At 52.0% G+C, this 27927-nt stretch overlaps 13 protein-coding genes across 13 annotated transcripts; 7 read left to right on the forward strand and 6 right to left on the reverse strand.

Moving 5' to 3' along the window:
• Window positions 1-371: 371 nt before the first annotated feature.
• On the reverse strand, window positions 372-1406 carry CABS01_01228 (JmjC domain-containing protein; the record flags this gene model as incomplete). The annotated part of the gene is made up of 1 exon (XM_060534608.1): window positions 372-1406. The coding sequence occupies one exon, from the start codon at window positions 1404-1406 to the stop codon at window positions 372-374; it is 1035 nt and encodes a 344-aa protein (XP_060401686.1).
• Window positions 1407-1663: 257 nt separating this feature from the next.
• CABS01_01229 (casein kinase II regulatory subunit) lies at window positions 1664-3298 on the forward strand (the record flags this gene model as incomplete). The annotated part of the gene is made up of 3 exons (XM_060534609.1): window positions 1664-1720; window positions 1850-2296; window positions 2426-3298. The coding sequence occupies 3 exons, from the start codon at window positions 1664-1666 to the stop codon at window positions 3296-3298; spliced, it is 1377 nt and encodes a 458-aa protein (XP_060401687.1).
• A 1118-nt stretch (window positions 3299-4416) lies between these two features.
• On the forward strand, window positions 4417-4506 carry CABS01_01230 (uncharacterized protein; the record flags this gene model as incomplete). Its single annotated transcript, XM_060534610.1, has 1 exon — window positions 4417-4506. One exon carries the CDS (start codon window positions 4417-4419, stop codon window positions 4504-4506), a length of 90 nt encoding a protein of 29 aa, XP_060401688.1.
• A 230-nt stretch (window positions 4507-4736) lies between these two features.
• On the forward strand, window positions 4737-6584 carry CABS01_01231 (beta-xylosidase; the record flags this gene model as incomplete). Its single annotated transcript, XM_060534611.1, has 8 exons — window positions 4737-4975; window positions 5040-5124; window positions 5174-5234; window positions 5288-5401; window positions 5468-5516; window positions 5562-5741; window positions 5793-6430; window positions 6481-6584. 8 exons carry the CDS (start codon window positions 4737-4739, stop codon window positions 6582-6584), a joined length of 1470 nt encoding a protein of 489 aa, XP_060401689.1.
• A 586-nt stretch (window positions 6585-7170) lies between these two features.
• On the reverse strand, window positions 7171-7458 carry CABS01_01232 (uncharacterized protein; the record flags this gene model as incomplete). Its single annotated transcript, XM_060534612.1, has 1 exon — window positions 7171-7458. The coding sequence occupies one exon, from the start codon at window positions 7456-7458 to the stop codon at window positions 7171-7173; it is 288 nt and encodes a 95-aa protein (XP_060401690.1).
• A 294-nt stretch (window positions 7459-7752) lies between these two features.
• On the reverse strand, window positions 7753-7914 carry CABS01_01233 (uncharacterized protein; the record flags this gene model as incomplete). Its single annotated transcript, XM_060534613.1, has 1 exon — window positions 7753-7914. One exon carries the CDS (start codon window positions 7912-7914, stop codon window positions 7753-7755), a length of 162 nt encoding a protein of 53 aa, XP_060401691.1.
• A 723-nt stretch (window positions 7915-8637) lies between these two features.
• Window positions 8638-9489, forward strand: CABS01_01234 (nuclear transport factor 2; the record flags this gene model as incomplete). The annotated part of the gene is made up of 6 exons (XM_060534614.1): window positions 8638-8647; window positions 8815-8832; window positions 8937-9001; window positions 9062-9133; window positions 9207-9305; window positions 9373-9489. 6 exons carry the CDS (start codon window positions 8638-8640, stop codon window positions 9487-9489), a joined length of 381 nt encoding a protein of 126 aa, XP_060401692.1.
• Window positions 9490-9963: 474 nt separating this feature from the next.
• On the reverse strand, window positions 9964-10839 carry CABS01_01235 (carbonic anhydrase; the record flags this gene model as incomplete). The annotated part of the gene is made up of 3 exons (XM_060534615.1): window positions 9964-10565; window positions 10630-10740; window positions 10824-10839. 3 exons carry the CDS (start codon window positions 10837-10839, stop codon window positions 9964-9966), a joined length of 729 nt encoding a protein of 242 aa, XP_060401693.1.
• Window positions 10840-14616: 3777 nt separating this feature from the next.
• Window positions 14617-15793, reverse strand: CABS01_01236 (60S ribosomal protein L8-B; the record flags this gene model as incomplete). The annotated part of the gene is made up of 4 exons (XM_060534616.1): window positions 14617-14817; window positions 14874-15383; window positions 15447-15521; window positions 15791-15793. The coding sequence occupies 4 exons, from the start codon at window positions 15791-15793 to the stop codon at window positions 14617-14619; spliced, it is 789 nt and encodes a 262-aa protein (XP_060401694.1).
• Window positions 15794-16998: 1205 nt separating this feature from the next.
• CABS01_01237 (PP-loop family protein) lies at window positions 16999-18213 on the forward strand (the record flags this gene model as incomplete). The annotated part of the gene is made up of 1 exon (XM_060534617.1): window positions 16999-18213. The coding sequence occupies one exon, from the start codon at window positions 16999-17001 to the stop codon at window positions 18211-18213; it is 1215 nt and encodes a 404-aa protein (XP_060401695.1).
• A 250-nt stretch (window positions 18214-18463) lies between these two features.
• CABS01_01238 (uncharacterized protein) lies at window positions 18464-18984 on the reverse strand (the record flags this gene model as incomplete). Its single annotated transcript, XM_060534618.1, has 5 exons — window positions 18464-18484; window positions 18538-18632; window positions 18694-18703; window positions 18765-18857; window positions 18937-18984. 5 exons carry the CDS (start codon window positions 18982-18984, stop codon window positions 18464-18466), a joined length of 267 nt encoding a protein of 88 aa, XP_060401696.1.
• Window positions 18985-19993: 1009 nt separating this feature from the next.
• On the forward strand, window positions 19994-23473 carry CABS01_01239 (MOZ/SAS family protein; the record flags this gene model as incomplete). The annotated part of the gene is made up of 3 exons (XM_060534619.1): window positions 19994-20675; window positions 20738-20785; window positions 20838-23473. The coding sequence occupies 3 exons, from the start codon at window positions 19994-19996 to the stop codon at window positions 23471-23473; spliced, it is 3366 nt and encodes a 1121-aa protein (XP_060401697.1).
• Window positions 23474-25789: 2316 nt separating this feature from the next.
• Window positions 25790-27616, forward strand: CABS01_01240 (ENTH domain-containing protein; the record flags this gene model as incomplete). The annotated part of the gene is made up of 4 exons (XM_060534620.1): window positions 25790-25862; window positions 25925-25994; window positions 26049-26269; window positions 26340-27616. 4 exons carry the CDS (start codon window positions 25790-25792, stop codon window positions 27614-27616), a joined length of 1641 nt encoding a protein of 546 aa, XP_060401698.1.
• Between the last annotated feature and the right edge of the window lie 311 nt (window positions 27617-27927).

The raw sequence follows: 27927 nt of genomic DNA on the forward strand, positions 1-27927 counted from the left end.
TTGTGCTTTGATGTGGGGTTGATTGCTAATGGTCTTTACCTAAACTAAAAATCATCGATGCCCGCTCGCTCCGCACAGCACTTAGGTCTAGAATCCTGCACCTTTGTAATCGCGTGTCATTTGTGGAAATTCTCAGACATTGAGTAGAAGAAAACTGTGACGTTTAAGTGTTATAATAGTTTGAGGTGTCTTTTCTGCCTTTAGATTGTTGCTTATTGACCAGTACAAGTTGGGGAAGTACACCAGTACACGTGAGGTATCACCAAGTCAGACCGTTTGTACGTAGACAAAGTCTTGACAGATTAATTACAGAGACACAAAAAGCCTATTATGAGATAAAGCTTTGGACACCCTTTCGAGTCTTCTTTTGACTACCTGAACCACCAATTCACGGAGGCATTCAACCTCCCATCATGATGTCTACTCTTGACACTATGCCACCAACCTTTGGGGATGAAGAGAGCATTTCCAGGGCCCAATTGAGCCTCTGTAATATCCGCGTGGCTCTCCGATCCCCAGACAGCTGTGTTCATTGCTACCCTCTCGCGGCCCTCCATCATTTCCGTCGATCTGATGCGACTACTCCCCGACTGCTGAAGCTGAGCCTGTATCTGACGATACAACCGATCGCCAGATGACGGCGGTAGCAGGCGGACTGTTTTGCTGCCAACAAGTTGACAGAATAAATTAGGGTTCGGATCGCGGTGTAGCGGGGTATATGTCGGCTCCAGCCCAAGCCACAAGCTCGAATTGTATACGTCGCCTTTACCGGCTTCCAAGACAATGCGTGGGACAGGCAGGTCTTCCTGGAGTTCTAGAGGTAGGTCCGGGAGTTGAGCCTGGGCTATGTAAAGCTGCTTGATCTTCTTCTCGTGCAGGCTGTTGAATTCCGCAGCCTTGAGAAGGAGTTGCAGGGGAGCAACGAATGACGAGAACTTTGGCTCCGAGGCATCTGGGTGGGATGCTGCGTGGACGATGCCTGCTAGCACTGCACCCATGGGATCCGGATCAGACGCAAGCCATGCAAGAAACTGTTGTGTTGTGTTCACTAAAACTCCAGAATCGTCGGCGATCTGAGGACTTATGAACTCGTATGGGAACATGTGGTGGGCGAATTGGTTCATATAGGGAGTGAATTTGGCGGTGGGTTTCTGGTTAGCGTCTTGAGTTTGGGCGAACCATTTTGAAGATGCCGAGAAGGAACTCTGCTGAGCAGGGTTGGAGGACTGGCCAAATAGGAGAGGTTTTTCTTGTGTGAATGAAGATCTTCGAAATTCTTCGATATTGACTACCTCGAATGGAGATTTTGTAGCTTCTACCGAGTGTAATGTTGAAAACCCACGTCGAATTTGGGGGGGCCTGGATGAAGTGAGCGCGTGGCAACAGCCGCGGGCAAGAAGCCTCATGTCTGAGAGCATCTACTGAAGGACCATAGTCTTAAAGTAAGTAAACGAGAACAAGAATTGTTATGTATCATAGAACGAGCCATCAGCAAGCTAAGAAGAGCAGTGATGGGCGAGTAATTCGACTTGATTTGACATGGCTACGTACCTAGACACATACGTCTCGGTGAGTAGCAATGAATCAGTGGAAGCGAGAAGGAGTACCCTCACCGAGAAGATCGGCGAAGGGAACAACTAGAGGCCCGCTCACCGAAGGACCGATGGAGTGCGCACAGACCAGCATAGTGATTGGACGTAATCTCAGCGGGCTGGGCTTCGTGAGGCACCGCAGTCCACAGCCCACCCACCACAACTACAGCTTTTGCTGAGAGGCTCCAAATACCGCTTCTCTCCCCTGCCGCCAGAAAAAAAGGACGGGGAAGTATTTCTCTGTATCGCAACTCAAGTCTGCTCAGTACACGGCATCCGACCGCTCGCGAAACCATTCCTCGATCTCGCAACTTCCCCATCGTCCTTCGCGCTCGACATGCGCCGCACTTGACCCGTCACGCCCCCCAACTACCCCGCCACCTTTGCGCCCCTGCTGGGAGACCATCGATATCCAAAGCAGCTGTTCGGAGACCATCGCTGTCCTCCAACCGACGACTGTATCGCGCGTGCTTGCCCGCGTCGCAACCCAACCCATTTTTAAACGACACCCCGTCAATACCATCACCTTGGATTACCTCGACGACATGTCCACCTCTTCGGGGGCCCCGGAGTCTTGGATATCTTCCTTTTGCTCTCTCCTTGGCCATGAATACTTCGCTGAGGTTTCTGAGGAGTTCATCGAGGATGACTTCAACCTCACTGGCCTGCAGAATCAGGTCGCGATGTACAAGGAGGCACTCGAGGTACGCAGGCTGTCTCTTTCTCGCTTAGATTTTCTTTTTTCTTTTGTTCTTCTGGAGATTGGGAGCTCAAGCGACCTTTTCAGCCCCCAGGCTGCGCGATAGACGTCAATGCTGACCTGACCTGCATAGATGATCCTTGATGTGGAGCCTGAAGAGGACGAGGACGAAGAGGAGGAGGAGGATGAAGACGAAGACGAGAACGACTCGGGAGATCAAGACCGACTCGGCCCCAGACACGACCGGAGACAACATAGCCGCATGGCTAGCGACCTAAGTGTTATCGAGTCTTCCTCCGAGATGCTTTACGGCTTGATTCATCAGCGATTCATTTGCTCGAGGGCGGGCATTCAACAGATGAGCGAGAAGTATGAGTTGGGCCATTTCGGCTGCTGCCCCCGTACCAACTGCGATCAAGCGAGAACACTCCCTGTCGGTCTCTCTGATATTCCCGGCGAAGACACCGTGAAGCTGTTTTGCCCTTCCTGCCTCGACGTCTACGTCCCTCCTAACAGCCGTTTCCAAACCGTCGACGGTGCCTTCTTCGGCCGTACCTTTGGCGCCCTCTTCCTCCTCACATTCCCGGAATACGACCTCACTAAGCGTGGGGCCGAGGTTCTCAGCAGCGGCGGCGCTCGTATTAACGACGATTCGCTCGAGATGATCAATGGCATGTACGCTAAGAACATTGCACCGGGCCTGGGCGCTGGACGTATATATGAGCCCCGTATTTACGGCTTCCGCGTTTCCGAGATTGCAAAATCAGGCCCTCGGATGCAGTGGTTGAGGGACAGGCCGGATAGCATGACCGAACTGGACGAGGCGCGTCTGTACGCGGATGGACACCCCGATTCAGACGATGACGAGGAGAACCTGAACGGCAACGGCCGGCCTACGCCCCGTCGCCGTGCTCCTGGCAATGCGCGCCTCCGTGCAACGCAACGCCAGGCGCAGAATGGCAGCCCGATGGCTGTGGAGACGAACGGTGCAGAGTCGGAGCTTTAGGACTTGGTTTGGAAAACGATTCGTACTTATGGGACCGGTAGTCCTCCAAGGTTGGGCGGCGAGTGTGGCACCGCGCCAGGATGGAGGCAACAGGCCAGAGAGAGAAAGGTGTCGGTGCAGATCGAGCGAGACGGTCAATACGGCTGCTCTGCATAAGGTAGATGGCGTTTAGGAGGCACACCCCGATCTCCGTTGATGAAAGAGGCACGGCGTTGCTAAGGGGGATGCATTACTGAAGTAAACAACTCATGCCGTTACACGAACTCTGGTTTCAACTCCTTTTGCAGGCAATGGTGCCTGTTGTATAGGCTGAATGCGATGGCCATTGCATTTCTAGGCCTCGGGACACAGAATATAGACTGCATGCAATTCGACGGTCAAAAACAACGACTCTTCATCTCGCTCTCATCGCGATGCACGGAGACAATACCTCTACAAAACGGCTCGGCGGCAGATCTCCTTGTAGGTAGCGATGGCCCCCGTGAAAACCATATCCTGCCCATGGGGTCAGCTTCTCGATGTCCACGTTGCGTCTTTCCTTGCCCTGCATACTAGTAACGTATCACTGGCCTGGTAGTCTCCATCTCACCCCGCCCCCTCCTCCCACCTGCTCCTCTCCTCCCGGTCGCGTATTTCCCGGATCGCCATCATGCTTAATGCCCCAGACGATCCTCCTAGACCCACAAACCCATGCAGAATATATTCGATGAGAGGACTATACGGCCCCGGGTGAATGCTAGACAAATCTACGATCGAGCCTCTCTTCATTTATCCTATGCCTGCTATTTACCCGGATGATGTCACCCTGTACCAACGATGCGGGGACTCGAGCTAGGCTTGTTCGTTGGCAGATATCCCGAGCATGTTTGATGCGATTACCATGGCCTTCTAGTTCGCCTACAAGTCGCCCATCTAGTCTCGAATGTAACTACTGAGTGTCATATCTTGGAGAGAAGGGCATGTCACTTGCATTATAGTAGACATTATGTTTTCACTTGTAACATTGGCCGTGTGGCTGATGTGGCTTTCAGTGTCAGAGGGATCTAACTCGACCTTTTATAACCCAATAATCCCAGGATTTCATCCAGATCCTAGCTGTATATTTGTCCCTGAGTGGAATGATACCTTCTTCTGCGCATCCTCTAGTTTCAATGCATTCCCGGGTATACCACTCCATGCTAGTAGAGACTTGCAGAATTGGAAGCTAGTCGGTATGTTTCAATGACCTGTGAGGGTGAATACTTCATTAACATGGTCTAGGGCACGTCTTGAACAGGGAAGAACAGCTCCCTCGACTTGTTGAGACAAACCGATCCACAAGGCAAGTCTCTCGGGGTAGAAGAAAGCTTGCCGCGCCTGACAGAATTCAGTGGTATTTGGGCACCGACACTGCGCTATCACGATGATACGTTTTGGCTTGTTACGACTCTTGTAGACGATGATAGAGACGCGACAGATGCTTCGCGGTGGGACAACGTATGATCCGATCCACGTTCTTCTCCTTGACTCATCTAACTCAGTTCTCGGGTCCAAGATTATCTTCAAGGCGCAAGATCCTTTTAATCCGGAATCTTGGACCGACGCGGTCCATTTTGAGTTTGAAGGATACGATACGGAGCCATTTTGGGACGATGATGGTAAGACATACATCAATGGTGCCCACGCCTGGAAGATCGGGTATGTGTTATGGAAATGAGAGCGACCCTCGGAGGAAAAAACACAAACGCTGAAACGATACAAGACCGTGGATTCAGCAGGCGGAGGCCGATCTCAACACCGGGAAAGTCGGCGAATGGAGAACTATCTGGAATGGCACAGGCGGCATGGTCTGTGATGAGTCCTCTGGAGACTTCCTCAGGGCTGACATGGGAATAGGCACCCGAAGGACCACATATCTATCGTAAAGATGGCTACTACTATCTTCTGGCTGCCGAAGGTGATTCCAAATGAACATCCTGTGGGCTCCGAAAGCTAATGGCAAGTTGAAAGGCGGCACTGGGCTTGGCCATATGGTCACGATGGCCCGCTCAAAGAGTATTGGTGGTCCGTATCAGTCAAATCCATTGAACCCTGTTCTGACCAACGCCAATACTGCCAATTATTGTTAGCAAAGCGCAAAGAGTGCTCTCTTTCTAAGTTGGCTCTGCAGGCGAGGCTAACGGAGATCAGTTCAAACTGTCGGACACGCAGATCTACTTCAAGATGCCTCTGGGAATTGGTAAGGAGCTCCACCATTGTACTTCGAGTAGCTAATGAGAACCAGGTGGTGTGTTGCCTTGGGCACGAGATCAGGGCCAGAATGGCGCAACTTTCCAATGGGCCGAGAGACTGTCATGACTTCGGTAACGTGGAACGAGGGGGGATGGCCATACTTTACCCCCATCGAAGGGAAGATGAGTGGCTGGGAGATGCCGCTTGAGAATCTGGATATTGAAGGCCCCGGGTACGTATCACGTCTTTTCCCTCTCAAGAAGACTTCTGCTAACCAAGCTAGCCCATGGATCTCACTGGGAGAAAATGAAGGCGACGCGTTTGACTTCTCTCCGAATTCGGCCCTTCCAGCTCACTTCACGTATTGGCGGTATCCGATCGAAAGCTCATACATAGTTTCACCGCCTGAGAAGCCCAACAGCTTACGTCTGATACCCTCCAAACTCAACCTCACCGCTCTAAATGGGAACTACGCGGGTCCCGATGGCCAGACATTCATTGGAAGAAGACAGCAAGACACGCTCTTCTCTTATAGCGTCGAGCTTGACTTTCAACCAACCGAGGAGGAGGAAGAGGCCGGCGTTACGGTGTTTCTTACGCAGAACCATCACCTCGATCTCGGCGTTGTCTTGCTGCCCGCGAGCGCAAGTACGCAGGCCTTCCCTGGCCAGAATTTGACGACGGGGGGAAATCCGACTGATCTCAAGCTTCAACTTCGGTTCCGAGCTATGTCGTATGTTGCTGTTCCCACTGATATCGTGGCACCAGTACCGGAGGACTGGCTTGATAAACCACTCAGATTGGAGATTCGGGCTGTCAACATGACACATTACTCGTTCTCTGCTGGGCCAGCTGGGTCAGCTTTCCAGACCAAGACTCTTCTCTACGCCTCCAACGATGCGGTTAGTTGGGGTTTCACAGGTATGCCGCTTTCTCTTTCTGAATCAAAGCTTTCGCTGATAGCTCAACAGGTGTATTCCTCGGGGTGTATTCGACTAGCAACGGGAGGACAGGAAATACGCCTGCTTATATCTCAAACTGGAATTACACCCCCGAGGTGCAGTTCAGAGATTGAAAATCACCAACCAGATCGGACTTGTCAAAAGTTGGATATGTTTAAAAAGGAAGCTACAAGTAGATTCTCTGTACTGGTCCTTGTACACAGCAATCTTTCCAAACTCTCCTTCTCTTCGGTGATCAAGATCGCGGGTACACATTCACGTCAGCAAACTGACCCGGTCAATCATATGCTTTCTCTGGCAAGTTCCATCAACAACGGCAAGATGGCCGAGCGGTCTAAGGCGCTAGCTTCAGGTGCTAGTCAAGTAATTGGCGTGGGTTCGAATCCCACTCTTGTCATTAAGTTTTGCTGATGGAGATATCATCGAGGTATGACATATGCCTGGGGGCCGAAAACATTATATTCCCCTTAACGTTCACAATGATATCTATTCCGGGATATTACAGTACCCCATGCCTACCTTGAAGGATTGGATGTTCTATTTTGGTCTCTTGACCGCCTCCGATTTGAGTATATGGGGTGGTTAAGTACGACCTTGCCCATATTGTTCTCTAGCGGCCGCGATGGTCACGATTGTGGGACTAATCCATGATATGTTCCTTAAGGAAACAGTGTGGCATGCCCACGTCTAGATGTATGTTCAACATAAGGATGGCAGGAGCTGGCTCATAGAGAGTGTCGACACTTTCTTTGCATAGGCTGCTAACGTCATTAAGAAGCAATAGACAAGAGTAGAGCATCTGCAATTCCCTGGCTTTATTCGAGATCGACGCTTCGGCACACATGAGTCACTCAGCCGCTCGCGACCAACGAGCAGTTGGTCCGACGTGAGAGTCACCTCCACGTCCTCGGAGCAGCACTCCATGTCGCTCGTCGAGCAACTCGGAAGACGATGAAGGAAAGATATCACCAAACAACAGGCCAGCATGCTCAAACAGACAGAGTAATTCTCATAGTCCATGTTTATTGTTTCTACATGGGTGTACATAGTACAGTCCTTCCTAATCTAGCAGGTTCATCAATCAAAGTGAAGGTTAAGGGATCTATTGATATCCAGGTTAGCTAGTGCTTTCGTGCTAACAAGCGCTTGATTAAGTTTTGCTTCAAAGCTACATTCAGACTGTTGAGCTTGATAAATTGAATCAACATAGTATATTCTGTTGGCCGTTCTTAATGGAAGAGTTGATCATCAACGTAGCAACCCGCGATGGAGTCAAATTTGTTAAGAAAAAAATGAGATCGAATGCTTACCGAGCAGGGAAAATTCTGTGAACAGAATGTAGTGAAGTGAGTAAAAATCCGAGGTAAAGCCCTCGTGTCGCCTGAAGGCAGGATGCGCAGGAGATACCATGAACGATTTGAGTACTCTGATACAGTCGACCATTGGGATTCTCAAAAGAGATCGATACTCGGTTTGGTTCGTCCTTTATATCGAAGTGAGGAAGAAAGCCGCGACTGGAGAGAAACAGAAAAGATTTTTGTAGTCAAGGTCTCGGTGGTGCACGGCCCATGCGGAACGGGCTCGCTTACTTCAGATGATGGAGACAGTTGAGTTGAGCCTTAGGCAGATGGCGGCTCCCCATCAAGAACTGTTTAGCTGCATCTATCCCTCGAAACAAGAATCACCCCGCTATTTATGCCAGTATCTACCATATATCACTTGCACAATCGCATGCTGACAGTCGAAGCGGTTGCCCAGTAGGTTACAGGTGTCAGAAGTTCAGAACCCCACCATTAATACTGGGCACCCAAACCCAAAGACCAGGTAGGCACTGCCCTATGCCTAAAACCAGGAAGTTGCCCGACAGGTGACGTTAGGTACCTGACCACAGTGACCAAGTGCCCAAGCACACAAGGCAAGGTACCTTAGCCTCCCGCCTTCCATTGCGTGTGTGCTGTGCGCCGCGCCCCTGCCATTCGATTGTGTTAGTCTCCCCTCTTTGCCCACCACCACCCCTCCTTCGTTGCTCAGCCTGGCGACCGGCGAAAGCTCTCCTCCGACAAAAGTCTCGATCGCTTCAAACCCACCGTAAACAAACCGACCCCTCCTTCCGACCCGAAACCCCCTCGTCTTCAACACACCTATCCTCTTTCCAAATCAGACAAAATGGCGAACAGTAAGTAAGATGTGCACTCAACCGTCCCCGTCACTGCTGTAGCTGTTGTCTTTGCGCGTGCGCTCGCTCTGTGTGCTGCCCCGCATCTCCATGATGTTTTCGTCCTTTTTTTTGCGCTTCATCAGACCAAGAAAATAGATAGATAGCTAACCGATGCCTTTTCGCAGACTTCGAGGAAATCGCAAGTAAGTGTTTCCATACTCGATAGCCGAGATAGCCCGCACCGCAATGCCGTTTGCTTGCCCTTCTTCGACAAAGAAGACACTGACGGCCTCCACAACGCAAACAGAGCAGTTCATCGAGTTCTACTACAACCAGTTCGACTCGGACCGCAAGGGACTTGCCAGCCTCTACGTGAGAAATCTACTGCTACATAGTCATCCGGGCATTCACTGACAACGATGATAATAATAGCGGGAGCACTCTATGCTGACTTTCGAGTCTGCTTCTTCCCTTGGTGTCAACTCCATCGTTGAGAAGCTCACCGTGTGTACTCCCAAAGAGAATGCGCAAATTCAATGCGCCGCCTGCAGTCCCCTCACTGACCCCTTTACAATAGTCCCTCCCCTTCGAGAAGGTCAAGCACCAGGTCACCACCCTCGACGCCCAGCCCACCGCCGATGGCGGCATTATCATCCTCGTCACTGGCCAGCTTCTGGTACGTATATGACATGCCCTGCGGCTGTTCCACCGTTGCAACTCTTTATCTAACCCAAGAAAAATAGGTCGATGAGGAGCAGCGCCCCATGAACTACACTCAGGCTTTCCAGCTTCTGCGTGATCCCGCCTCTGGCAGTTACTTCGTCTACAACGACATTTTCAAGCTTGTGTACGGTGCATAATTCTCCACGCACTCTAGGAGAATACGATTTGATGAGGCCTAATATCTGATTTCGAGGGACCGGGCATAGCTTAGGGCAGGATGAAAGAATCTCTGTCTCCTTCGATTTCTCATTCCCATGAATCTACGCCGGGTTGAGGCGAGCACGTTGGCAAGGATACCATTTCACGTTTCCAGGAATCCCAAGACGGCTCTGTTCATACATGGCTCTTTAGAGAACTGGGAAAATACCCCTATTATTATCACATGAACTCAAAGACCTATTACGCCCCTTGATATCTTTGTATGACTTTGTGGCCTTGATTTTGCCTGTCATTCCGTTTCCTGCGCCTCGCATAAATTTCAGTACAAGAATGGAAACCCGAAGTTGGAAATCAAACATCGCCCCTCAAAGGCTATCTTCAGACAAGTGGTCACCGTATCTAGACGGCACCATTGGTGTTACATCATCATCGCTTTGCCTTTCTTTCCACCCTCAACGGACCTGCATGTGGGCGTCTCCGCTGTCACGGAACACGAGCTGAGCGTGTTGACCGCGGACGATCTCCTCTTCCCCACCTCCGTTCTTGATAATGCCGTTCCGATTGGCACCCGGGCCCATGGTTCCGAACCCAAGGTCGCGGATACGGCCACTCGCGATGTCGAAGATGCAGCCGTGGACAGTCATGCCTCGCTCTTTGATAGCCTCCTGAACGGTGAAGTTGGCCATGAGCACATTGACACCAGTCTCGACGTTCATCTCTGCGATACGGACAGCCTTGTGGTCCTCATTCTTGATGGCGTCGAGCTCCTTTGCGTTTTGAGCGCGGACTGTCTTCAAGGGAGTGAGCCAGGTATCGAGCACGCCTCCGACACGGGAGTCGCCCAACGCCGCCTTGGCACCGCCGCAGGCTGAGTGACCGCAGAGCACGACGTGCTTAACCTTGAGGTGGGCAACAGCGTACTCGATGACGGCCGAGGTGTTGATGTCTGTGGGGGCTACGATGTTGGCGATGTTGCGATGGACGAAGACGTCGCCGGGTTGGAGACCCAAGATTGTTGTCTCGGGAACACGAGAATCAGAGCATCCTAGCCACACTTTGTGTCGACATGCGTTAGCATCAGAGCTTAAGGAGGACGCTGGCATTGCAGATGAACTTACAGATTGAAGGCGACTGCCCCGAGGCAAGGTTCTTGAAGAACGCAGGATTCTGGTGTGATTTGTACCCAGCCCAAGCTTGGTTAGAGCTCAGGGCATAAAGGAACTTGTTCTCTTTATCCATGACGATGGAATGTCAGCATGTTGTCTTGAAGTAGGACTATTTGCCCAGGGAGGTGAGATTGTCGGGTACTTACGGTCATGGAAAGCCATTGTGATCGAATGTACACTGACGCAGCCGGACTCAATGTAAGAGCAACGCTGCGGGGTATCTAGATGAATTCGACTACGACTCGGTCGATAGTCGGGAGGACGCAATAGCTGATTCTAGTGTGCAAGCAGGAAAGTATTACGTGTTGCTCCTGTGTCCGGATGCTGTGTGCAGGCAACCTGGCTGAGACCTGCCCAGCTGCAGAGATAGTAATGATATATGAGACCCTTGATTGACGCTCGTTTCTGCTGTGAGGTAGAGAAGCCGGGCCGGTTCACTACTGGAAAGGAGGAGCTGATTTCTGACTGTACACACAGAGCACGACAGACGTCAAAGTTGTCGGACGTCCTTGGCTACGAGGTAGGATGCCGGGTCGACGTAGGTGGGAACACAAGGCCGCAGAATCGAATGTATGACAAGTGACTTCCTGTCTCGGCCGACGGTATGCGAGTTAAGCTGGTTGGGAGGGACTTTGGAGTCTGAGATCGAAGATGATGGTGGTGGTGGTGTTGGCCAACGCCGAATGCCGTAGTGTAACCTGGGGTTTTCGCGGACTGGTCGTGCCACTTGAGTATAAGCAAGATGTATTGAGCTAGTGATGCGTGACGAGAACAGGCATATGCAAAGAGATTCCGAGCCTTCAGCGAAGGAAGCAAGGATGATAATAGATAGAGGGGAAAGAGGGACGATCCAATGAGCTGAGTGAAGGAGAGTATGTGTGTGTGTGTGAGAGAGAGAGAGAGAGAGAATGCGTGTGTGAGAAAGTGTGGTATGTGAAGGGCGAACCAACCTATTCCAGAAAACTTGCGTTGAGATGAGCAGAGACTTGTGGTTGAGTTGGAGAGGGAGCGCCGAGGGAATGGTTGATCCAATGAGAGATGGTGTTGTTGAGACAATGTAAATGAGCTTCAAGATCAAGCTGAGCTGAGAGAATGGTAGTATCAGACAACGTAGTGGGCAAGCGAAATAGACTCGAGATCCTGCAGTAGGCTACATGCAGATATCATAAAATGTAAGGCCATGAGCACGCGGGGGGGCGAGACATGGAGGATATTATAAGTAGTATGGCGATGCATACTTGGGCGCTACCATACATGGAGTCGATGCATGAGACGAGAGCAGAGAGACACAGACAGACGGAACACCCCCCGGGTACCACCCGCAATCCTCTTGGCCGGGACCATGACCGTGACCATTTGGTGGAGAGCTCTCCGCACCTGGAGGCAGAGCCAAACACAGAGCCAGACAGAGCCAAGACTTTCGGACGAGTCGCCCCAGAGATTGACGGTGCCACACCCCGGGCATCACCAGGGACAAGTACACACGGCAGAAGACAGAAATAGGGTGGGGGGGGGGGGGGAGGGGAGACGGGAGAGAAAGACGGAGGGAAACTTGGGAAGAAGACACCATACCCCGGTCACGTCTTTGCGATGCGCACTATTTCGGGGTTGTGACCTGTGACTTGGGACGTTTGCGCTATGCCTCCGGCTAATCCACCACCCTGAGGCGGTGCGGTGTCCGCATGGCAATGGAAAGCATGGCCAGTGTTCACGGCATATGTCCTGGCTGCTATTCTTTAATGGACGGTTGTGTATAACAGAATCGGACTGAATCTAATCGATTGAAAACGCTAGCGAGGGCGCGCAGTGTATTATTGTCTCCGGCCACCGAGTGGGGGCTGAAGGACCGTCTCCGTGCGATGATCAGTCAGGCCCGGCCATCTCCGTCGGTCGGGCACTTATCTCCGTTCCAGCCCACTTGGGTCGTGGAGAATCTGACCGAGCCGCTGACAAGTTGAACTGTCCCTTTGACAGACAAGGGCAGTACCATAGTGAACCTTCCGTCTCTAATGCGCGGCCGCGGAATATGATCCATGCTCTCTGTCTTTGGGGCTACCAGAAGCCATAGGGAAACAGTTGAACCAAGAGCGACTCCCGGCTGTGAAACAGTGCTTGTCAGTGTCATCCCTCACAACACTGCCGTAAAGGCAAGGCATCCTTCGCAATCCCAATCCTTCCCTCGCTGATCTCCACGGTGTGATCGACGGTGATCTGACAGATTGGGTTCATGTCGCTATCTCAATCATAATGCAGACAGGACTGTTTACCAATGAGAAGGAGTATCGAGAGTCGAAGTTGTTGACCAGTTGCTCATCAATCCACAAGGAAACTCTTGGTTCACAGGAAGAACCAGTGAGGAAGAGAAATGCAACTAAGCTTTCTGGAAGAGGAGAACGGTATTTGGTGGTTGCTTACTAACCTAAAGCAGTTTAGCCAGCCAATGTAAGCTCTCATTGAATGTATGCGTGACAGCGTGATAGGTGCCGGGCGGGCACTCCCTCATGTTTCCCTCTCCTCTTCATAGGTAGGCTTACCTTTTTTTTACACCCCACACAGATTATAAGCCGCCGGGGCAATGGCCCGGTCGTATGAAGAGACAAAAGTCAACCTGACCTACGCAGAGTTGTAAATAGGCTGAGCACGTCCAGAGCTCGGGTCGCACTCGCAGTCGTGCTCTTTGGATGGACAGGGACATCTCTATGCCCGAAGTGGAAGCATATGGGTACACGAATGCCAAGAAATTCAGAACGTTTTCGATATCGCGGCCACGGCGACTTTGGAGTCTGAGGGAAGAACAAAAAAGGGGGGGAGGGGGCCTCTCCCATAGATAACCCGGGCCGGGGCCATTCCTACAATACCTACAGCTTCGGGACCTGAGACGGCAAAGCACATAACAAATGTAAAGCTGGCCCCGGGTCTGCATCCGGTCCAGGTCGCCCGACAATCATGGAATGCGCCGTCTTCCACGAACATTCGACAAGCGGGCGGGATGAGGATAGTTGCGGACGTGAAGGAAGAAAGAGCCAGCGAGAAACAGGGCTGTCTGTATTTACCAATCTGGGAAGATTGCTCAGCCCAGAATACAAAACGCGCAATGCACCACAAGGTTTACCGGCTTGGCGTGCAGCAGCTCTTCAGCGTTGCACGCGTGCAGAGGCCCTCAGGTTACCATACCGCAGCTATAATGAGAGCATGTTCTCAGACTTGGTTCTTGGCACTCTGTTGAGGAACCCAAATTTTTGCATCATCGTACGGTATTTCGATGGTCGATCTGGAGCACTACCGCACTTGGACCCTTGCGCCTCTCTCTGGGTTTCTCATCAAGTTGTGGGACCCCTGTCGTCGATCAACCCCACAGCCGACTATAGCTGGTTGTTTGTTAATTACTATGTACACTCGTTCTACAGAGTGGTCCTGTAGTATCTCACGCTGTCGCATCTCGCCATATGTGACTTGCCAAGACTTTTGAGAGAAAGGCCTTCGGTAAATACAGAGTATGACTACGGCATCCATGGACGGACATACCCGTCCGTCATAATAATGGGTTGACTTGGCCTTTGTATGACTGCGCCGTGAGCCCATGGCAGACTGCCATCAGATAAGACTTGACAACTCCATAATCCACAGGAAGGGCTTCAGTAGTCTTTAATTTCCTTACAGTAATGGGCTTGAGTTATTCGCAAAAAGACTTAGCCACCGGTATCTTTACAACCCACGAACTGTCAAGTTTCACATCATTGCTGAGAATTTGGCAGGATTGAAGAAAGCGACATGTCGGATTGGGAGTAAAGGGGTCGGGAGGTCACCATGTCATGAGAGCAAAGCATGAACTTGAAACCCAATAGAATAATCCCGACGCCATGCCAAATTTTTATGATCCGATAGCCTCCAGTGGCCTAGTCTCCTAATACACTAAAGTAGTCCGGGTACTGTTCCATCTTAGACCTTGATGGCGTTGTCAAGAGCCTTCTGCTTCTTCTCGGTGCGCTTCTGGGCCTTAGCACCCATGATACCACCACCCCACTGCTTGCGAGCGCTGTCGGTCTTCTCCAAGTATCCGTCCTTGATGGCGGAAACAAGCTTGGAGAGCTCGCTCTTGTCCTCGGAGCGGACCTCGGTGAAAGCGAGGACAGCGGCAGTCTATGATCAGTCAGTAAGCCGCAACAACAACATCTGTGACAACCGAGTAGACATACCTTCTTGTGGACGACGGTTCCGAGGCGGGCCTTGCCCTTGATGATGGCGAAGGGGACACCCATCTTGCGGCAGAGGGCGGGGAGGAAGATGACCAACTCAATGGGATCAACATCGTTGGGGATGAGGACGAGGGAAGCCTTCTTGTTCTCGATCAGGCCAACAACGTGGTTGAGACCGTACTTGACAGTGTAGGGCTTCTTGGAGACGTCCTCCTTCTTCTTGCCGTCCTTGACGGCGGTGGCCTCCTTGACGAGACGCTCCTTCTTCTCGGCCTTGGTCTCAGGGCGGTACTTGTTGAGGAGCTTGAAAGCCTGGGCGGCAGTGTTACGGTCGAGGACGTGCTGGAACTGGGCGATCGCAGGGGGGACCTTGAGGCGCATGTTCAAGATCTTCTTCTGGCGCTGAAGACGGACATACTCGGGCCACTTGACCATGCGGGCCAAGTTGCGACGGGGCTGGATGTCCTGGCCGATGCCGAAGTTGCGGGGCTTGCGCTCGATGAGAGGGTTCTGCAATCATTGTCAGCCATCTATGGAACTGCGCGCGCAATCATGGAGAGAATATGTACTGACCTTAGGAGCCTTCTTGGAGCCAGCCTTTCCCTGAGGGAAAGGGGCGGGAGCCACCTTCTTACCGGACTTGGGAGGCTATCATTGAGAAAGCAAGACATCAGTGAATTGTTCAAATCAACTTGTGTCTTCCTTTAACTCTAAGGAGAAGGACGGAGAAGCATTGGAAGTGAATCCAACACTTCACCATCCTTTCCAGCCAAATCATCATCAACGGCCCGTCCCCGCAAGCAAGCTAGCCAAGGACCGACGACCGAGACGGAAAATCGCAGTTCGCATAGCAGCGAAACTGGATGGAGATTGGCCTCGAGGGCAGATGAAGTCGTCTTCGTTCAATTTGTACTCACCATTTTGTCGGTTGTCGTGATACTGCCTTTGGCGGGGATGGATGAAGAGAAGGTCAATGTGCAGAAACACAAATTTCGGGAGACGAGGATAAGACGTTGTTGGTGTGGGCGCGAAAAATTTGGATTAGGGCAAGATAGGGTGGGTACCCGATAAGAACATTTATGGAACATGGTCGCGTATCTGCACCGTACTGCAGGTGGGGAACCCGCACCGCTAGGCTTATCTCCACGTGATGATCGCTTTCCGACGATAAGTGACCTGAAGGCTTGAAGTTAGGTAGGTAGGTACTTTAACAAAGGAGTGCGCGGAACAGCCTTAACAGTGACGACAGGGTAGTGGACCCCACTACGAGGGATGATGGAATGTCACTTTTGCGCCAGACAAAATAGTTCACAGAGACCCGAGCACCTGATTGTTGGTCGTCTTGTTCACCACGATTGGACCGACTCTTAAAGTACCCACGACAAGTATTTACGCCCATCCTGAATCAATCTTCTGCTGGCATAGGTAATTACCCGTTTGGCAGCTCAAGCGTGCAAGCTAGCAGGCAATGCAAAATGGAGACAGCAGTATCATTACGAATAAGATCCTCGTCTCTTGTTTCCTCATAAAACCCAGTCTTTTTTATTCCTGGTTCACTCAGGAGGGATGCAAAGTTGCTGGAGCAGACGATTGTAATGCATGGCAAAGCGAACGAGGAGTATTTCACAGAGAAATTCCCGTCCCATTTCTGCACTAAATGACAGTACCCGTGTGGTAGGTATCTTGCCCACTAAGTGATGGAAGATCCAGGCACGGAATTCCGCGTTGCGGTACGTACCTATTGCACCGACGATGATGACTCCAAGGTCATCAAAGCGACACGGCGACACATGCTATTCTTAAATTTTCCTTAACTTCGATCTAGCAACAACAAATTCCTTTTCTGATCCGACCCCCTAGACCACTCTTCCCCCGGAATACATGTTACGTGGAGAAACACAAGCCCACGTTCACTGCGTTCTCGACTTTCCGGTTCAGCTTAATTTTATCCTGTCCGATCCACCGCGGGGTGTCAATTTCGAAGTTCGTCGATTCAACTGAGGCGACGGTTTCTCCAGCGCGAAGTGGCGCTAAACCTCTGCCGCCGACACGACACTATTTCTCTGGGACGCCTCTCGTATCGCTGGGGACCTACTTATTCCTTCCTCGTGGTGCAGCAATCAAAATGGCACCGGTACTATGCGCAAAGTGCAAGACCGAACGCGCTCTCGTGAAGCGGCCCAAGAACCACCAGAAACTTTGCAAGGCTTGTTTTATCTCAGTGTTTGAGGAAGAAGTACATCACACTATTGTCTCTTCCGCACTGTTTTCTCGGGGAGAACAGGTAGCTATCGGGGCTTCGGGTGGCAAAGACTCCACCGTTTTGGCAAGTGTTCTCAAAACCCTCAACGACAGGTATGACTACGGCTTGAACCTTGTACTCCTCAGCATCGATGAGGGCATCAAGGGTTATAGAGATGATTCGCTCGAAACCGTCAAGAGAAATGCCGTGCAATACGACATGCCCCTTACTATAGTGGGGTACGACGAGTTGTACGGCTGGACGATGGACCAGGTTGTCGAAGTGATTGGAAAGAAGGGCAACTGCACATATTGTGGTGTATTCCGCCGACAGGCACTGGACCGAGGCGCCAAGATTTTGAACATTAAACATGTTGTCACCGGCCACAACGCAGATGATGTGGCTGAAACCATCCTCATGAACCTCTTGAGAGGAGATTTGCCACGGCTAGGTCGCAGCACAAGTATCGTCACTGGCGACGACACTAGCGATGTCAAGCGCAGCAAGCCCCTCAAGTATTCTTACGAGAAGGAAATTGTGCTATATGCTCATCATAAGAAGCTCGACTACTTCAGTACCGAATGCATCTACAGCCCCGAAGCTTTCCGTGGAACTGCTCGCACCCTGATCAAGAACCTCGAGCGGGTGCGGCCAAGTGCTATTTTGGATATAGTCCGCAGCGGTGAGGATATGGCTCGGCTGGTTGCAGGAGCATCAGGCAGCTCTTGCGCCGGCAAAGGAAGTACTCCCCGTGTCGCTGAGGATGACTTCATTGCTGGCTGCGGCTCGCAGCAAAGCAAAGGCCTTGCAACCGAAATTGCTCAACTGGATGCAAGCTTGAGCCAGACAAATCTGACCAAATCTCAGGAGACAGACTTCACGACTGCTCCTTCACCTTCGTCAAAGATTGGAAAGAAGATTCAGAATTCGTCTGAGACGCCCAGACCGAGACATGGCCAAGCACAGGCAACTCCGAGTGCTCCATTACAGACATTGGGCAAGTGTGAAAGATGCGGCTACATGTCTAGTCAAGCCATCTGTCAAGCCTGTCTGTTGGTGGATGGGCTGAACAAAAACAAGGCGCAGATTAGCTTATAGAGATAATAAGATCCTCATCCCAAGCCAGAACTAGCAGACATTTACAATGTTTGTCTGTGGCCCGCCTCCCACCCCTCCACTCGACGTAACCGGCACGATCAAGTCAACAATCGCATAGACTGCGGCAGTAGTTCTGAGACTGAACAGGAAATAAAAGTTTCATTGGGTGGCTGAAGTGGGTGATGAATAGTGGAAACCCCCATGGTTTCCAGACAAAGTAGCATACATGTTTCTAGTTGAACCTCATCCTCTATGTCATACGCTTCTCCAACTGCACGTTACGATTAGCCAATGTTCAGCCATCTGTCGCAAGCAAATACATACTCTCCAGGGGTGGTTCAGTTCGAAGCCCGGAGGCGCTTCGTGGTTGGCAATCTGTCCCCGCAGATCGCCCGTGAGTCTGCGATCCCGGTCCATCACTGTTAAACCTTCAGGTTAGCTTTCGATCGAACAGTAGGATATTTTTCCTGTCGGTTGGACACGTACTTTGCTGTAAGGAAGCGAGGTTAGCGACGTGAATATCGAAGGAGTGCCAGTTCACGAATACTTACCCTATCCCACTGATCCAAGCCCCAACGGGGCTTCTTTCCGCCGTTCTGAATGCCCTTGATGACGTGCAGTCCGGTACCGGTGATACCGAACATCTAATACGACGTTAATTTCCATCGTGGAGGTTGGAGTCGTCTTGCGCCGGCACAATGGCAATCACAAGGTAGCTCTTACAGCAATCATGATTCCATAGGGAATCAGGGTTTCGAAAGGAACGGGCATGGTAGCGGATAGCCGTTCGGCTGAGCGTCGTTATTCGTCGGTTTGTATGTATCGAGAGATCGCAAGGCCGACAAGAGACACAGCTTGTAGTCGTCGGTGTCTACGGGAGACGTCGTTGGATTCCGGCTTCCTTGAATTGACTGACCAATTGATGGAAGCAATCCGCAAGTCGTCGGGCCCTCGGACTGGTTATTTCTGGATCACGTGATATGTAGTTCGCGTCAGTGCTTTTGCGATCAGAATGATTGGCTGAGCATTGTGAATGGTCCCGACAGCTTGCCATTGGTCACTGTGGAAGTTATTCAATGGAAGTGGGAACCTTCCATCTGTTGTTTCCGTCCCTGACACGCCTGGCAAAAGCTCCTCCCCCAAGGTTGCGTTTCGCGAATTGAAGCTCGTAGCAAGTGGCTAGCAGGTAGCTACCCAGGTACTCCGTAGGAGGCGCCTACCTACCTTAGGTACCTCCACTGCCTTGCCGTCCCACACCCCGTGAACCCAGGTGCATGTCGCACATACCTACCGTGGGAACCTAACCTCTGACCCAGGTGGTGCAGACACAGTGCTCAATTAACTGATTACTGTACGCGCCACAGGTGTGGAAGTCGCATCCCTTGGCTTGCGCCAGTCTGTTGATTAGGTATCTGCGCCTTGGACAAGACGTGAAAGCCATTGCTGGCTTTTCTACAGTCGCCGAAGAACCTGTGTCAACCATCTAGTAACGCGTTAAGTCCTCTGCCCAGAGACAGCATTCGAGCTGTACCAACGTCAGTGCATGTTTGCCGCGCATCGTCGCCTAAGGCTAAACGCGCTCACTTCTATCAACAACATTCGCTCACGGCCAGCCGATTACCACAGTTGTGCGCCAGACTCGCTCGATCCTTTGGTTTTCTTGCTAGCTATGGGCTGCGAATACCGGAATCTTGTCATTCACGGGCGAAATTCGAAGCAATAGCTCTGATAAACGATTGCAACCCGCACACTCCCGCGATCTTCGAGCTTCGACGACAAGATGGCAAGCGCTCAACTCACCGAAGAAGAGCTGCAGCAGAGCGCTCTTCTTTCAGATGAAGATGCCGACATCGAAGACGCACCAGCAGTGCCCGTCGAAAAGTTGCCTCAGGATACCGAGAGTCCCTTGACGAACCCAAACACGCACGATGACGAACTCTCGGATGCGATCGGCGATGAAGACGATGAAAGAGACGCGCCTACCTTGGACGGGGACATTGAAATGGCTGAGAATGCGGACGATAATAGCGAACTGTCCGAGCAGGACTCTCTAGAAGAGAACCTGGACGAGTACTCTGGCGTCGACATGGATCAGCGCCTGGAGCAAGACGATGGAGACGAAGCTTCGGGCGGTGCGCGCAGTCGCAGCAGCAGCTTGCTAGATGACATTGAGGAAGACGAGGCAGAAGGTGTTGGCGCTGTTAAGATCAGACCAGGCGAAACCGATGATGAGGACGCAGATGAGCCGGACAGCGAGCACTCGGAATCGCACAGTGAGTCTGGAAACGAATCCGAAGGAGGCGAAGCATGGGACGACGTCGCTGTCGAGGAAGAAGAAGACGAAGACGAAGGTTCAGAAGACGCAGCGATGAACACCTGCATGTTCTGTAAACAAGATGAAGAACATGATCCGGCAGAAGACTTCGAAGAGTACTTAGCTTGCGTTGGATGTGGAGAGAACTGTAAGTGCTCTACATCACATGGCGGAGAAATACCGCGTAGAAAGCTGACAGTATCTATTTAGCACACCAACATTGCGCCAGAGAGGCCGGCGCGTTGCAGGAGTTTAATAGTACATACTCCCTCCTCCGTCAAGCCCTATTGTGTCTAATCTTTCCTTGCAGCTGCTTCTCAGTGGAAGTGCCCCGATTGCGCGACTGCTGATGATATGCGTGCCGACGAGTCTCAAACGAATGCTTCTCCTGAATATGCAGAAAAGCTTGAAGCTGAGCAAGAGCCAGACGCTGAGCACGAACTTGGACTGTCTCCGTCGTCCAGACGGTCAACGGCATCCCAAGTAGCGCGAGACCTGCTTCCGCCCCAAAAAGGCACCTCCAAACCTGACTCTCACTCGGTGTTCAATCATCTTCTCTTGAACGACGATCCCATGGATGGAACTCGAGTTCTTCGTAAGCGCAAGACGTCTTCTGTCGAAGCTGAGGAAATCGTTATGTCGCTCAGGAAGCGTCGACGAAACACGTCCAAAGATAGGGAATCAAGCCATGGTACAGGCACATTACAGGACGGCGCCAATGGAGCTGGGGAGAAGGATACACGCCGCACACTACGTATACACCCCCCTCGAAAGTCAAAAGCGGTTACCATCACTCGACGGAGCCGGTCCATCGTTGTCAAGATACGTGTCAAGCCAGCCGCCCTTCGCCGCGTACTGTCAAGAAAGTCCTCGTCCAATCGAAGAAGAACAGAGAAAGTGATAGACACAACGGCTTCGTCCCAGGATGGATTGGCTGCAGCCATGGCAGCTTCTTTTACTTCCACTGACTACTCACATCCCTTCTATTCCTTCTTGGACCGGGAAACCGACGACGTAAGAACAAAGCCATACGGAGGCATTCTCAGCGAGAACGAAGCAGATACATCAAGGACTTTGCCGACCAATGATGATCGCCGAAGATTCGATGAAGCCAAGCAAAAAGCCGAGGAGGTATGGCGAGCTCGTCTCCACAGTATCCAACTCAACCTAGCGACACCGGCCAAGAGGCCCAAGAAAAATGCTGGACCAGCGAGCCAAATCGAGTGCATCGATTTTGGAGGCTGGGAAATCGACACTTGGTATGCCGCTCCCTATCCGGAGGAGTACAGCCGGAATCGCACTCTCTACATTTGCGAATTCTGTCTGAAGTACATGAACTCGGATTATGTCGCCTGGCGTCATAAACTAAAGTGCCCAGCCAAACATCCACCGGGCGACGAGATATACCGGCATGGATCCGTTTCGGTCTTTGAGGTTGATGGCCGAAAAAACCCTGTCTACTGCCAGAATCTGTGTCTCCTCGCCAAACTATTCTTAGGGTCCAAAACGCTCTACTACGATGTTGAGCCGTTCCTATTCTACGTATTATGCGAATACGATGCTCTTGGCTACCACTTTGTTGGTTACTTCTCCAAGGAGAAACGAGCCAGCAGCCAGAACAATGTTTCTTGCATTCTAACCCTGCCCATACACCAGCGAAAAGGCTACGGTAATCTCCTGATTGACTTTTCATACTTGCTCACTCGCGTAGAGCGCAAGACTGGATCACCAGAAAAGCCTCTTTCGGACATGGGCCTCGTCTCCTACCGCAACTACTGGAGGCTGGTACTCTGCCGGTATCTCCTTGACCATGTCGAGGAGGATAAGTCTACGGCACCGGGCCTCAGTGTTCGGCAAATGTCCGACGATACCGGACTGACTCCTGACGACGTCATCTCTGCCCTTGAAGGTCTCCGATGCCTCGTCCGTGATCCAGTTACGGAGCTCTACGCCTTCCGTGTCGACCTTTCGTACTGCAACGACTACATAGCAAAATGGGAGAGCAAGGACTACGTCAAACTGAATCCAGACGCGCTCACCTGGACTCCGTACGTCATGGGGCGTGGCAATGCTACAAACTTTGAGTTGGGTCCAGCTATCAGCGCGATTGCGCCACGAGAAGAAGATGACATTCACAAACCTGTGCAGAGTGTGCCGCTACCAGCCTCTCAACAAGAGGCAGCAGCCAATGGCATTATCGACAACACTCCCGTTGCCGAAGGCGGTCCATCGAACATCGCTGAGGAGACTGATACAGAAGCGACTGGGCCGAAGTTGGAGTCCAATATTTTTGAATCCACGGAGTCACATCCAGACGGTCTGACGAACGGCGAGACTGGCCTAGAACAGGCTGAGGAAGAGCCGTCCCAGCTCAAGGAAGCGCTTCAGTCTATTCCCGAACAAATGGTCGGAGGCGACTGGGCCAGCCTGTACAAAGACGTACCTCCATCGAGGTTCGAGGTATATCCGCCTCCGGGGGGTCGACGGTCCGACCGGCCGCGACCCAGTGTACCTCGGCCTGTCGTAGCACGAACAACGAGCAGCAACTCCAGACCGCGACGTTCGGGCGGTGGCAGCAGCGCGAGACGAACCACATCAAGCCGACCCAAGAGTAAAAGCTCATCGTCGTCATCACGGCGTAAAACGGGGGGAACGGGACGTGGACCGGGCCGTTGGCCGAAGGGTACTAAGAAAAGCGATTACGGTAATGCCGATAGTGGGCCCGGTCTCCCGCCGGGCTGGCTTAGAGAGAAGCAAGAGAAACAGCGGCTGGCTGGCCTTGCTGTGACCAATGGCGAAGAGGCCGAAGGACTCACCATCGAGGGCAACGAGACAATGGATGTGGTTCGCGTGCAGTTCCAGGAAGGGGAACACGAGGACGCTAGCGCCGAGGGAGCAGCAAGCAAACTCAACGGTGACGTTGGCGGCCAAGCAGAGGACGAGTGATGCCAAACAACCGATACCCCCTTACACTATTCATATTCCTAGTCTCATGCGAGCCGACTTGTACCATATTGTCTTTTTAGTAATGCCAGCGCTGCAACTAATTGTGTTCTATTTTCATTTTTCTTTTTCGTCTAATCGAATACTAGTGAGACGTATTCAACCAGTGTCTTTACTGTGGACGAAGGCAGCTCAAGAAGGAGTGGGTAGTACTAACAACTTTTGCAATTCTTGAAAACCCCTTTAATTTTGTTTACCTATCTGCAGGCAGGCAAACCTAAATTAGAGGTTGGCATTACTGAGCATTGAGATGTGGCTGATTGAAGGCGCGTCTGGTTCTTACTCCTGTGACATCCACGGTTGTCAGCCACATAGTCAACCTCGCCCTAGCCTCTTTCCAGCATTCTCCGTTATAAGGAGACTGGTTGTCACGCTTCCTATCCGGACCGTCCCTCTCAAATACGTCTCCGGCCACCTCACATGACCTTGCGATAGTATGCATCCGTATCCATTCTGCTCAACACCTCAACCGTAAAGGAGCCGAAGCTAAATTCACTCAGCCTCCCTTGATGACATGGCCGTAGCCTCCGATTTGGCCACCTTCTTGCTTTCATCCAATCGCCGAGTTACATGCCTTCTCAGTACGCGCAAGCACGTGATAAAGTCTTTGTCTACGTGACACAGAGGGTAGATGGGCAGCAACACATTTTATGAGAAGATGATTCTCGAGTGAACATGGGAGTGAGGGTGTAGGCGTGTGATAGAGCTGCAACGATGGAGGTAATACCTTAGTAAGAGCCGAACAGGTCGGTAAGCTGGTACGGTAGCTTAGGTAAAATGTCTGCCCATAGGTAACCTGGAAATGTCAGGTTGGCAAGGTTGGGTCCGGCATCAGGGTATCCGCCCGCCCCGTATCCGTCGGTGAGGTGTCGCTGATGGGGTCTGCTTGTACCTTAACCTCAAAGCACATGCTTAAATACCTAGGTCAGGTAGGTAGCTTTTTTGATCGCCTGCAACATGTGAGGTAAGGTACTTGTCGGAATGAAGACCTGCAGAGGCACATCCTGTCGCATGTTGTTCGAGACATAAGGTACCGCCAGCTTTGCGCTACCGAAATGGAAGTACGGGCAGCCGCTACACAAATTGACAAACGTTAATTTAGACGAAGTGCCTCATGCCATATCTACTCGGTAGCCTGGCATTTTCTGTAGACATCCACGACCTCTTTGAGTTGACTTGCCATCCAGGTGAATGAGTGCTAGGTACCTTACCTTGAGACCTTGGTTGTCAGGAAAGGTAAGGTATTTTGTACTTTGTGCCGGGGCAAGGTACGGATACCTTTACCGACACAGCCTTCTGGCTCCACACTGAGGTAACTTCTATGCGTGGGACAGGCCTGGGAGGAGACTGCTCCAGCGCTCCAAAGTCTTGGACCTCCGAGTCGCAGTCTCCGTCTCCGACCGCCCGGCCAAGTTGCATTACGCACACGCACTCGCCGCACCGCCAGAGACATGAAGTGTGACACTCAGGTCGTCACTCCCGCCCCAGTGCCAAGTGCCCAGTGCCCAGTGTCAAAGTCAGTGCCCAGTGCCAACCGAACCGGGACCTTTCTGTCTTTTTGCCTTCCAAGTTCCACGTTGCTTTCTCAAGTCGCTCATCTTTGACAAACTTTAATGCTTCACCTTCAGAACTTCCATCTTCCGACAATCGCGACGCTCTAGGCACAAACAAGCGCCATCTTCGTCGTCAAAAATCTACCCACTAGCCAGCTAGGCACTCCGTCTCCGTCTCTCAGTTTGCTGGGCTCCGCTATCCGCCGTCATCTGGCCTGCCTCCTCACCCCAACCACTGGCGAAGTCGGCCTTGCGACCCGTTCATTCCCCTCCGCCGACCCTTCGTCTGCCAACGCTCTGTGCTAGGCCGTCCTTCGATTCGTTGGACCAAGCTGTCGTCACAAGCGCCCCTCCCACCTCCAACCTTTGCCTTCCATCCATCATCAGCTTGTCTCTTCGCTGCGCTTTTATCCAACCCTCTGACAACACTGTCAATCATTCTGCGTGCTATTGCTCGTCGCATCAGCAATCAGCAATCGCCTGCGTTGGGCCCAAGCTCTCCGTTGTTGTCGCCCTAGTCGCACCCAGGTACATCGCGTCTGTCGTCACTATCTTCCAGCGCATCCGACAGCCCACTTTCTCCCGAACAATACCCAACCTCCCTTCCTCACGGGAACCGGACTTGGTATCGCCTACCAATCCATCGCACACCACCTACTGACAAAACAACACCCTCGGACGGGCCGACGACCAAAACACCGCCAAAATGTCCAAGGTTATGCGAAGTGTCAAGAACGTGACCAAGGGTTACTCCAGTGTCCAGGTCAAGGTTAGAGAAGGTGAGTCGCAGATCTCCCGAGCATTCGTCCTCCTTGGAACCCATCCTGACACTCGTTTTTAGCAACCAGTAACGATCCATGGGGTCCTACCGGAACTCAGATGAGCGAGATTGCTCAGCTCACGTACAACACGTAGGCTTTTCCCTTCACCGTCGATTATGGGAGTCCGCTAAGTTTACATTTCAGATCTACCGAGTTCTATGAAATTATGGACATGCTCGACAAGCGTTTGAACGACAAGGGAAAAAACTGGAGGCACGTTTTGAAAGCCCTCAAGGTGCTCGACTACTGTCTGCACGAGGGCTCCGAGCTTGTCGTGACGTGGGCGAGACAGAGCATCTACATCATCAAGACATTGCGCGAGTTCCAGTACATCGATGAAGACGGTAGAGATGTTGGCCAAAACGGTATGCGCCCCCTCTACTATTCCTAGTGCATTCACTTTGGTCAATTCGCGAGGTTTCTGACAGTGACCAGTACGTGTTGCCGCCAAAGAACTTACGTCTCTCATTCTGGACGAAGAGAGGCTTCGAGCCGAAAGAAGCGATCGCAAGTCATGGAAATCCCGCGTCACAGGGTTAGAAGAATTCGCTCCTCAGCATACCAGCCCTACTCAACCGCGAGTCCGCCGCCGCATGAGCAACGAGGACGATACCGAATACAGACTCGCTATTGAGGCTAGCAAGCATCAGGAGGAAGAGGACCGCCGGAAACGAGCCGGCCGCGGCGCCAACGAAAGCGAGGATGATGACCTAGCTAAGGCGATCAAACTTAGCAAAGAGGAGGACGAAAGGCGCAGACGAGAGATGGAAGACAACAACGCCTCGCTCCTCTTCGACGACACCCCCGTCCAGTCAACGCAACCGCAGTACACTGGATTTAACCAAGGCTATCAGCAAGGCAGTGCTGTGGACTTCTTCGCCAATCCCATCGACCAGAACCAACTTCAGACGCAACCCACCGGTTACATGAACAATGCGTACACCGGTTACCAACAGCCGCAGGCGACAGGGTTCCAGAATGGCTACGGCGGAAATGGTTTCGGCATGGACCCCTACGGACAGCAACAGGGCATGCAAGGCTTCCAGCCGCAGCCAACGGGCTACAACCCTTACGCCCAGCAGAACATTACCCCTCAGGAGACAGCCTCGCAGCCAGGGAGCAACAACCCGTGGTCGACCGGTTCGATGAAGGCGGGCAACCCAATGAAACCAATGCAAACGGGTTCCAACAACCCCTTCGCGTCCTCATTTGGCCGCCCGCAGACGCAAAATTCTATGCCCCCCTTGCCAGAACAGAAGACACTCTCAGCTTTCAGCCAGCCCAGCTTCGCTCAGCAGCAGCAGCAACCGCTGCCTCAGCAACCTCAGCAACCTCAACTCACATCGCAGCCGTCCTTTGGAACCCCGCAGAAGGAGCTTACGGACCACGAAGCCAAGCTCAATGCGCTGCTTGCTGGGGGAGACGGTATGGACACATACGGCAACACCGGCCAGACACGTATTCCAGCGCAGCACACTGCACCTGGGACCTTTGTCAACAGCGCCGGCTCTGGTGCCCAGCGACTTACTGCAGAGGCAACTGGAAGCAACCCTTTCCTCCGATCACAATTCACAGGCATGCCTAGTATGTCATATGGGCAGCAAATGCCGGCTGCCACAGGTCCTGCAGGTATCAATGGCAGCAACAATCCATTTGCGGTCGGAAGACCACAGCAGCAAAACACGCAGCCGCAGGACCTCATTCAGTTTTAGGTCACCGTGTCACGTGGGGATATACTACGAGGCTGACGTGGGCGCTTGATCATCGGCGCTGTTCAAGCCAACGAATGTTTGTACTGAGGCTCAAAAGGATTTTTTTTTTTTTTTTAGAGTCTGGGGGATGCAGAGGTTCTTACTTGCGGTGCGGTCACATACCCGGCAGAGGACTCAACTTGTTCCTGTTCATAGTTGGCCGGCGGTTTGCTTCGATTTACATTTACACAGCTTGCCTATAGCGCTCTTCAATGAGCCATTTATGATCTTTGAAATTTTGCCACAGCATGTACCACAACCCGATGTTCTGT

Source organism: Colletotrichum abscissum (assembly GCF_030869225.1).
Source record: "Colletotrichum abscissum strain IMI 504890 chromosome Unknown Scaffold_2.1, whole genome shotgun sequence".
Lineage (NCBI taxonomy): Eukaryota > Fungi > Ascomycota > Sordariomycetes > Glomerellales > Glomerellaceae > Colletotrichum > Colletotrichum abscissum.